The sequence below is a fragment of the Calypte anna genome, chromosome 1 (genome assembly GCF_003957555.1).
Source record: "Calypte anna isolate BGI_N300 chromosome 1, bCalAnn1_v1.p, whole genome shotgun sequence".
Classification (NCBI taxonomy): Eukaryota; Metazoa; Chordata; class Aves; order Apodiformes; family Trochilidae; genus Calypte; species Calypte anna.
The window spans coordinates 22,381,058-22,391,458 of record NC_044244.1 but is presented as its reverse complement, the minus strand read 5'-3'; the positions used below and the strand labels follow the sequence as shown (position 1 = coordinate 22,391,458).

General features: G+C 47.1%; 1 protein-coding gene across 1 annotated transcript; it reads right to left on the bottom strand.

The window, feature by feature from the left end:
- Positions 1–5,956: 5,956 nt before the first annotated feature.
- On the bottom strand, positions 5,957–8,421 carry FEZF1 (FEZ family zinc finger 1). The gene is made up of 4 exons (XM_008493067.2): positions 7,624–8,421; positions 7,313–7,447; positions 6,885–7,017; positions 5,957–6,261 (listed from the first exon to the last, which is right to left on the bottom strand). Exons 1-4 carry the CDS (start codon positions 8,419–8,421, stop codon positions 5,957–5,959), a joined length of 1,371 nt encoding a protein of 456 aa, XP_008491289.2.
- Positions 8,422–10,401: the final 1,980 nt, after the last annotated feature.

The following is a 10,401-nucleotide window of genomic DNA, read 5'->3' as shown; positions in this document are numbered from 1 at the left end:
AACACCTGCAACTGGGCCAACCACATGCTGCAGATCTGAGACCCTGGTCCAATCTCCAGCTCTTTCTCTGATTCTATGACAGTCATTTGTGCAAAAAGATCAGTCCAAGGAACTAAAACAGGGTCACTGATTCTATAGCATGGAACAGGCACTACTGAGGTGCTTGGGAACACGTGAAGAAAAAGGGGTGTTTGAATATGAGCGTGACCTCCTCAGGCAAGAACCCAACCCAGCAGACTCTTCCGTACCCTTAAGCTGATTATCTCTGGTTTCAAGCAAATTGCTCTCAGTACAACAAGTCTTTGTACTAATACTTTATCAAAATCTACTAATAAATTCCACAGAGTTATAAATGCAGATTTGTCAAATAAATTTCTACAAAAAGATTCAGAAAAAAAAAAAAGGACTTACAAAGCAGCACCCTCTGTAATTAGTATAGAAAGAGATGTAAGTTAAATATAGTAAATGCAAGTCACCTATGATGTACTCCCTTTCTTGTATAAATTTAAAAAGCTCTTTGCCCACTCTAAATTCTATTAGAAGTCAGTCTGGTGTGCAATAATATTCAGTATCAGGGAGGATTTAGAATAATTTCTAACTGCTTTTTCAAGAAATAGAAGTTTTGCATTTCTGACGACTAAGCTGCCTATCTTGTGGCAGATCTATTTTGGGGTAACTCAGTCTCTGCTGCATTTAAAATGCTCAGGTAATTCGATATTTTCACAAAAATTGTAGCTATATGCTGCATTTCTAAAGGTATGTGAGAAGAACATACCTAGAGAATCACAACGTTCAACAAGAACAGAAGAAACACTGTTTGTAGGAAAGGGTGGCTCAGTTTCTTAGGACTAGCAAATAAAAACAGTCCATGACTTTATTATGTGAAATTGTAATAATTATGGGTTGTCCACTGAAGTAATTATGAATTTGTTTTGGTCTTTACCTAACTGTTCTAGCCAGTTCTACTGTAGCTCTTCATACTCAATGTTCCCATAAAGTTAAAAATGCCATCTAAATTTTATTCTCTGTATCTCTTGCACTTCTTACATTCATAGGATGCAAAAGCATTACAGGACATAAGCAAGCATTGGCCCTCAGTTTTTAGTTAGGCCCTTTAGCTTTCAGTTAAAAAAGCCCCAAGTGGGTTTTAAGGTGTATGCCTATTTACAATATGTAGATTAATGTATTTTCCAGCAAACACAAAAGAAAAAAAAGATTATATTATTCCTGCATTCCTCATAATTTGTATTCTTTATTTTAAGAGCCAACATATTGTTCCTTTCAAATATGGTAGGTTAAAAATAAGATTGCCATTTCTTTCTTATTTGCTGATGAGCACAGGGAAAGAATTAATCAATCAAAACCTTTTCTAGTTCAAGCTTAATTATTATTTTTCTCAATATATTCTGGCTCAGATTTTGTTTAACTTCTTCAGTAGAGATTAATATTACAAATTCTTGCTTGCTCAGGAAAAATATTCATCTGAACATATTTATCATCCAAAGGTCATTTATTATTGTTATTTAGAAAGCAAGTCCTCGTTCAAGTTTGTTATAAATCTGAGTAAGGCAAGGTTTTTATATGGAGGTATAAACTCTTCAGATTTTTCACAGTAATATCAAGAGGTTAACAGGTGTTTTAGAAATATTTTGAAAAGGTTTATTTTTTTGTCATCAGTTGTATTTAATCCCTCTAAGCTAAAGTACCACGAATCAAGGTTTTTCTTACATGCTGTGTTAGTCTGGAACTGAATCCTAAGTTCCCATCCTTTAACCTACTTGTGCAGTTGCAATAAGCTGCTAACACTATTTCAAAGTATTTTAACTTTTTTTTAACTTTTTTTAATTTTTTAACTTTCCACTCAAAACCCCCCACCTTACTATATATTAATTTTCATAAAATTATTCAGAAAAGAAATCAGAAAACCAGCTTCTCCATGTGTTTTGATAGATTGGTGAGTGAAGATTATTTCTTCAAAATCACATGACAAAATGGTGTTGAAATACCCACCATCTGAAAAGCAGAAAGAGGGGTGTTTTTGTACTTCCACAGGCATTTTATTGGATTTAATACTGTGCCTAATCAAATATGCAAGGATTTGATTACAACAGTGTGACAGAACAGTGAAGCCATTAAATAATTTCCATGAAAGCTTCAAAGAAGGACTGAAGATAGACACTGCTTATACTTCATAACACCACCAGAGGTTATAAAACAAGAAATTGTATTATTTCAAAAGTTGCTGAATACTAAAGCAAATGGACAACTTTCTGCAAACCCATGAGACTTAGGGCGAGTGCCACCAGCCTTTGCGGGGACTCAGTGTGCTCTGCAGCCCCTTTTTGGTCATCCAAAAGTAATTCAGCCTGCAGCCTTGGATCAGGATGGAGCACCTAGCATGGAGCTAAAACTATCACTGCTCTACAAGAGACATGGGGATTAGTACTGAGTTGTTACTACTGCCAGCAAGGTACAACACAGCTCTCTCACTGTAAGAATGGTACCTGAACAAACCAGTAACCAAAGAGGCAGTGGGTGGAGAGATTTACATACCTACAGAGCTATAATTACTTTATATTAGCATGTCAAAATGCCAGGTGCAAACTAGGTTCCTAATATTTTTACCAAGCACCAAAGAACAAAATGGTGACTGTCCCATTCTAAGTAGGGCATCTGAGTTGCAAACTAGAAGCTTTCTAATTTCAAGCACTGTTCAGTTAAACTCTTGTGGTACTAAGCTGGGACTGAAAAGCCTTCATTTGAGCTTGTTCCAGATGAATTTGTGATACTTCGTTTAGTCCTTGAGCTTCCTTGACTAATGTTGTCCAATATCCATTCTGAGCACCTCAAGATATGCTGCATTTCTACTTAACTACCTGTGAACTAGTAGAATGAGGCTGACAATTGTCATGCAGGATAAGGTAATATAGCATCTATGCTGACTGTCTCAATTTCTCCTATTAAAATTATTCACAGGAAAATATATACATATAAAGATTTAATATTGTCTCTGGTAAAAAGATCTGTTAATGCTAAGCTTTGGATGTGTATGAAATCATAGCTTTTGTCTCTCATGGTGATTTCACCAGCTTTGAATTGCCTCTGACCATTAACTAGAAATTCACTTAACCTGAGATTAATCTTGAAAGACAGGAAATGAAAGGTAATTCTGTGCAGGCCTTCCAAGACATGTATTAATCCCAGCCTTTGACACAAACATGGTTTTATATAGCAAAATAATGAATGAGCTATGCTCAGCTCCCTGTGAAGTCCCATGTCTGTAGTGTTTACCTCAAGAAATCTAGGAAGGAGAAACACTTATCCATGCCCATCACTGACTTTCTCTACTTCACCTTGGATTAAAACTAGAGTGCCTCATTTCCACTCCATTTCAAAACACGGTCACTCTTGCACACAAGTTCCTTAGCAAAACAGCTTTTTTCATCAGGAAGATGCAGAAGAATCCAAATCATACAGTGGCTGCAGATCTTTTACAGGGGGGAAAGGCAAAATAACAATTAATGTGAATGGCCTACAGTCAACTAACTCTGAAAATTCTCTCTATATATACAAAGGGAAGAAATTAACTGCTGCTGCCTGGGGAAGCCTGAGCCCTCATTTCTCCCAGCAGTCAGGAAATAGTCTAGAGAAATAAGTTAGAACAAAGACTTTCCAGGCATCTGGGCAACCAGACCACAAAGTCCTCTGGGGTGCCTTCAGGCCTCATGAAGATGTTTCAGACTGCTGTTTCATGCTCATCACAAGCTGGCCAGATGAGATTTTCCTTTCGTTTTAGTTGTATATCTACATTCATATCCTTTTTTCATGATACGAAATACTCCTGTGACACTTCCAGTATACACTCAGTGCTTTTCAACTGTTTAAAAGAGTTATAGAATTAAGATACTTAGCACCAAGCCAAGATAGTTGCAGCATCTTGTACTATCACAGTTGTTGACAATAAGAAAAGTAAATTGATTTCTACTTTGATTTATTTCACTCAAGCTGTGGCTCATGAAATGGCACACCCACATAATTTCAGTGGCATCTTTAGGACATCTTACTTGTCCTTTCACGTTGCAAAAGTTCACCTTCATCAAACAAGGAAAGAAGAGGACTTAGTGATGCATTGTGGTCACTTGTTTCAGAAGAAATTGATCCCTGTTGAAGCCTGAATGTCTCCCGCCTCGGAGACCGGGGAGAGATGGAGGACAAGCCACGGGGACTGGTCCTCGGGGAACATCCAGATTGTCCTTGCTCTCTGCAGGATCCTCTCCTCTCTACCCCTTTCCAGCCCGCCTCCCCACTTGCCGGGGGTCACTTCAGCTGGTCACTCACTGCCTGCATCCCCCACCCACCTCCCCCCTTGATGCCACAAATTCGTGTGGCAACGCGGGAGGAGAGGCACCCCATTTCCCCAGGGTCTCGGAGCGGAGCCTCGCTCCGGGGGGGAAGGAGTGACCAGGCCACTGCACAGCCATGCCTGTCCCCGGCCTGCAGTGAAGTCCCTCCACCGAACCACCAGCCGGGCTCCCGGCTGCTCTTCCCCGGGAGCCGGGTGGGAAGGTCCCGCCCCTTCGGATTTCCCTGGGGCCTCGCGGGGGTCTGGCCAAGCTGCAGATCCGACCTGTTGCATTGCTTTTTATAAAGCACACTAGTCCGTTCAGTGGATTACCTGAGTAACCCGAGATGTGAGAAAGAAGGAAGAGCCCCTTTCCGTCTCGGCCACTTTCAGAGGTGCGCGGAGAGGCAAATCCTGCAGGCCTCAGTTTAAGGTCAGACACCCCTGAGAGGGGCGGCCCTGAGAGGGAGCGGCAGAACAGCCTGCGAAGGGATACTCCGCACCTGGATGTAACTCTTTAGGCACGATCTTAACCATCACTTTTCACCCCTTCCGATACGGCCAAAACCCAGGGAAGGTTATAGGTGCCTCAAGAGTAGGCCCCTGCGCTGCTCTCCGCACCCACTCACTCGCCCCGGAGCCACCGTCTCGGGCCGTGCCCCGGAGGGAAGGACCGCCCGCCCGTCGCCCCCCCGCCCAAAAAGTACCCCCGCACCCGAGGGGCTTTGCGGGCACGGCGGGATGTAAGCGGGTGGGCCGCTATTCCCGAGAGGAAGCATCCACTTTCCATGCCTGTTTCGATTACCCCGAGGGGCGTTACAAACGCCGCCGCCCTCTCAGGCGCCCACCGACGAGCGGGCTCCGCTTTCAAGGCTCGGCTTGGCAGAGTTTGCTAAGCAGCTAATAACATAACAACCTGGCTTTGATCAATCCGAACTAATTACCTCTCTTAATTAAAGTCTTTAGCGTTTTTTTCAGTGTTTTGGCAAGGAAGCGGGTGAGGTTTGCTGTTAGACAACCCTACAGCAGCGCTCCCCGCCCGCCCGCCCGCCCACCCGTCCGAGCCGCAGCCCCCGCCGCCGAAGTCACTCCTCCTGTTCGGATATTTATTTCCACCAGGTCAACTATTTTTTTTTTCTTATTTTTTCATTTTTTCTCACGTGCAAGATTAAAATCGAAATTCAAATTCGTACATAGCGAACCAGCTCTGCCCATATAGATACGATATCAGGGGGAAAGGGAGAGGAGGAAACCAAGAGGGGGGGATAACCAGCAGGCAGCGGAGGCAGGGCAGGATCAGCACAATGGAACTATCTATACATCGAAATAATTAAAGTGGTGCAGCGTTCCCGGCTCGGGTAATACAGATCCAAATAAATACAGCAGAAATCGGCTTGGCGCTTTTTCGGTTTTTTTGTGGGTTTTGTTTGTTTGTTTTTTAAACCATCTCTTCACCTGAGATGCAACGACAACAAAAAAGTAGTCCCTTGAAAAAATTAAAAATAAAATAATTAAAAAGAAACAGTCCCACAAACGTTAGTGGAGATATAGAGCATAATACACAAAACTGCTTAAGAGGTGCATGCAAAGAGGCGGGCGGGTGGCAGTCGTCCCTCAGGGCTGGAGCGGCGGCGGGCCCTGTAGCAGCGGCCCGGGCGGGGGAGGCTGATCGGGCCCCCCCAGCTCAGCGGGGGGGCGGGGCAGTCCCAGGGCGCTATCGTGCAGCTTGCGGACGTGCTTCTTGAGGTCAAAGTTCCTGCAGAAGCCTTTGCCACAGGTGGGGCAGGTGAAGGGCTTCTTGTCGTTGTGGGTGTGCATGTGGAAGGTCAGGTTGTACACCTGGTGGAAAGCCTTGTTGCAGATATTGCACTTGAACTGCTTCTCCCCGCTGTGAGTCAGTTTGTGGTTTTTGTAATTGCCTGGAAATGATAAGAAAAAAAAAAAAAAAAAAAAGGCAGAGGGGTCCGGGGTTGAGAACTAGACACTGCAAAGAGGAGAAAAACATAAAAATAAAATTCCCCAAACCCTGTCCCTTCCTCAGAGCTCGGTTTTAGCCGAAAACCACCATTGATCCCTTAGCAAACACTCGTCTTCTCCCCATCCTCCCCGTGGCTGTTCTTTTGACAGACGAGGTCATTATCGAATAGACCAAAATCACTTCAATTGCAGAAATTAAAAAAACGGGTTTAGCCTTCCCAGTAAAACGGGAAGAAAAAGTAGCCAAACTCCCGCACTCGGGAGGCAAAAAAGGCGCCCAACTCGTTTGCCGAGCTTCGCTGGCTGCTGCTGCGTGCTGCAGTGCAGGGAAACCAGGCGCTGCCCGCGCCCTCCCAAAAACGCCAACCCTGTCCCGCTCCGTGGGCCTTGCCGTAGGAAATGTATCGGGACTAGCGATAGTTAAAATTAACCTAGATCTTCAGTAAAGGAAATTAAAACCAAAACCATCCTCCCCCTTCCCTGTGGCAAATTGTCCCAACGCTTAACCTCGGCTGGAGGAGGGTGAGAGGTCCCGGGAAAGGGAGAGGGAGATGGAAAGTGGTACCTTTCTGGTGAAATCCTTTGCCACAAAATTCACAGACAAAAGGTTTGTAGCCGGCGTGTATTCGCGTGTGTGTGTTCAAGGTCGAGCTCCGGTTAAAAGCTTTGCCGCACTGGTTGCATTTGTGCGGCTTTTCCTGCAGAGAAACAAACCCCAAATCACGGCTCGTTGGTTTGGTGATCTGCGGGGTGTGTGTGGTGGTTTGCGGGGTCTGTGTGTAAGCTCGGGGCTCCCAGCGCGGTACCCGCGGTACCCGCGGTACCCACCGCCCTTTGGACTAACAAAATCCCCTCTCGGCTCCGGCTCAGCCACCCCCGCATTGCCCCGTGGCCTCGGAGCGGCCGGACAACGCCGGGCTCCCCAAAAAAGCGTGATCGGAGGGGTCTCGGGGAAGAAGGGAGGGAGGGAGGGAGGGAAGGCTGCAGGCTCACCTGGGTGTGGATGATCTTGTGCCGGCAGAGCGTGCTCGCCTGTCTGAAGCCCTTTCCACAAACTTTGCAAACAAAGGGTCTGGCTCCCGTGTGCACCGGCATATGGCGAGTTAAATTATAATGTGCATTAAATACCTTTAGAGTTAAATCAAACAAACAAAGAACAAAAATAAAAATTGCTATTAGAAGGCGAGAGCGCCCAGGGAAACCTTCGTTTTAAAATAAAGCAAGCAAGTGATCAGCGACCCGACGGGAGGGGGTAGGAGGCTGGGGAGGCAGGGGGAAGGGAGGCGGGCTGCGGGTCTACTTGCCTTTCCACAAACTTCACATGTGAAAACTTTGGGCTTGCTGCTCGGGGAGCCGCGGCTGAACTCCGAGGTCTTGTAGGCGATTTTTTCTGAGAGAATTTGAGCACTTTCTTTCATGTAGTGCTGCAGCTGAGCCTGCGACAAGTCCTTGAAGGCCACCCCTGCCGGATACTTGTCCACGGCCGGCAGCACCAGCTTGTTCCGCTCCGCCAGGTAAGCCTTGGGCTGTGGGTGCAGGGGAGAGCTGAGGAAATAAGAAGCCATCGGGTGGATGTTGACACTGGAGGACGGGTGACAAGGGCTGTCGCCTCGGTTGAAATAGCACAGGGCTCCCATGGCGTGGAAGGAGGAGTGATTGACCACTCGGGGTCTTACCAGTTTGTACTGCTGCAAGGGCAGGGCATCGCGGGGGAAATCTCCTTTCAAGCTCAGGGCACAGTTCAAGAGATCGCCGCAGCTAAAAGAGGGCGAGGAAGAGGAGTCTAAATGAGCCTTCCTGGGTTCCGCTCCGGCCACCGCCGTTTTGGGCAGGGGGTCGTACGCCACCGGGACAAAGGGGATCATGCAGGGGATGGAGGAGTTGAGGTGCAGCGGGTGCTTGGGATCGCCTTTGGCCACGGAGCCGTGGAGGAGCTGCGGGACAGGGATGGAGCGGGGCTCTGGCGTCCGCGCCATGATGCGCTCAATGGAGAAGGCGAGGGGCTTAGGCGTGCTGATCATGTTGCTCCTGGCAGACAGGCTTTCTCTAGCCGGCGGAGTCGCTAGGATTTTGGTCGCCGTGTGGTGGCCACTATTGTCCATGGCTGGATTGCATTTGTTCGCCCGGTTTGAGCCGCTTTGGTAGACGCCTCTTTTTTTTTTTTTTTTTTTTTCCTTTTTTTTTTTTTTTTTTTTTTTTTTTTCTCCTCTCCCCTTTCTTTCTTTTACTCTCTCAGTCCCTTTTCTTGTCACTGATCTGCAAGGAGGGCTACCATCATCGCCGCCGCCACCATCACCACAGCCTCCGCTGGCGGAACCAGCCTTCTCAGTCCAGTGGACTCATGCCAGCCCATCACAGTTTACTTTGGCGCACCAATGACTCGGGACAATCGCTACTTATTTCTATCAATAGAAAGTGTTGTGTCAATAACGCAGCCAAGATCTCGCCAATCGTTAACTTCCAAGAGGAGAAGGTAAACTAGATAATTGCTCAATTCGCTTCCAACAGTCAACAGGAAAAGTTTCCCCCCCCCTCCAGTAAGCGGCTACTTTTCATTGGCGCCCGCGCCTCCCCCGCCCAGGGAAGGAGGTGTCTCTCCCCTCCTTCTTGCCTCACTACACTCTGCCTCTCTCTTTATTATTATTATTGCTGTTATTATTATTATTATTGTTGTTGTTGTTGTTATTGTTATTTGCAATCTGCTTAACCAGGCTGTAGAGGCCAAGCAAATCCGAGATCATTTTTCTTGCTTGGCTTCAAGTGACATCATCTAAAATCATTGTCCAAGTGCTAAAGAGGGATGTGAAACCTAATTCAAGGACTAGCGCCAGAGGTGCTGCAGAAGAAGCGGCTGGAGGGGAAGCTGTTTGTTTCCTTGCCACTTTCCAGCCTGAGCTTTCTTTGTGCGTGGGAGTATGTGTGTGTGTGTCTGAGGGAGGGAGATGGCTGCTTTGCTCCTGGGACTGCTTCTGGTCTTCCCACTGGTTTAAGAACAAGGTCAGGATGGCAGTGAGCTTTTTGGAAAACACAGTAAACAAACGAGAGGGGAACCTGGGACAAGAAGAAGGCAAGAGCAACACATGAGGATGCTGGAACTAACCAGGGCAGATCCAAGAAGTACTTGTGAGCAAAAGGATGAATCAAAACCTGGGGCTGGGGAATAGAAGGGAAAGGAGGTAGGAAGACGGAGTGCCTTTTAAATCTGAAGCACTATTTAAATGTGTATATATATATATATATAAAAGGTAACCTACATATACACTAGGTATAGCTTCGCTTTGCATAGGTAAATATACAATACAAATACTGAAAAGTCAACATCTCCATAGATCCTGAAAGAAATATACAGCACACATGCTGTTTACTGGTATAAATCCAGCTAAACAGATGCGCTTCCTGTTCCCTTAAATACAAGGGAAGCTTGATGCCCTGTTCCGGAGGGGTATCTCCACCGCCCCGGTTGTTTGCACTTTCAGCCCGGCGTCGGGGAGAGGAGAGGGGTCTGTATTCACCCTCTGTCTCAACACCGTGGGCTAGGGGTCAGAACAAGTTCTCGTTCCTCTCGCCAGCCTGAGGTTCACTTGGATGGTGAATGAGAGACCACTACTGAAAGCTCAGACCCTCTCCGTTCTCCCCCGGCCCGGGAACGGGCGGCCAGCGGGGCATCGAGGGGCTTCCCCAGGCAAGGGGGCCTATGGGGCGTCCTCCACACCCGCGGCACAGCTCTGCCCTTGTCCGGGACTGGGGGAGGGAAGAAAGAGGTCCTGGGTCTGGCTAGTGGAGAGAAGCCTCCAGCGAGGCAGGAAGGCGCAGCCCCGCTGCTCGGATGCCAGTTGTGGAGCCTACAAAAACTGTGTCTCCCCTCTGCCCCTGGCCCGGGACAAACCGTTTGTGGGGAAGCGGAAGCATGGAGGAAAGGCTGCGGTCCCGGTGAGGGATGGAAGGAGGGATGGAGGGAAATATTCTTTCCCTCCGCGCTGTGAACGGGATGATGCCGCCCTGGGTCAAGGAGGAGGGCAAGGCAGAAGCTGTTGCACGACGGTACCTCCGCAACCGGGGGCTGCCGTGCCAGGAAGGACGGT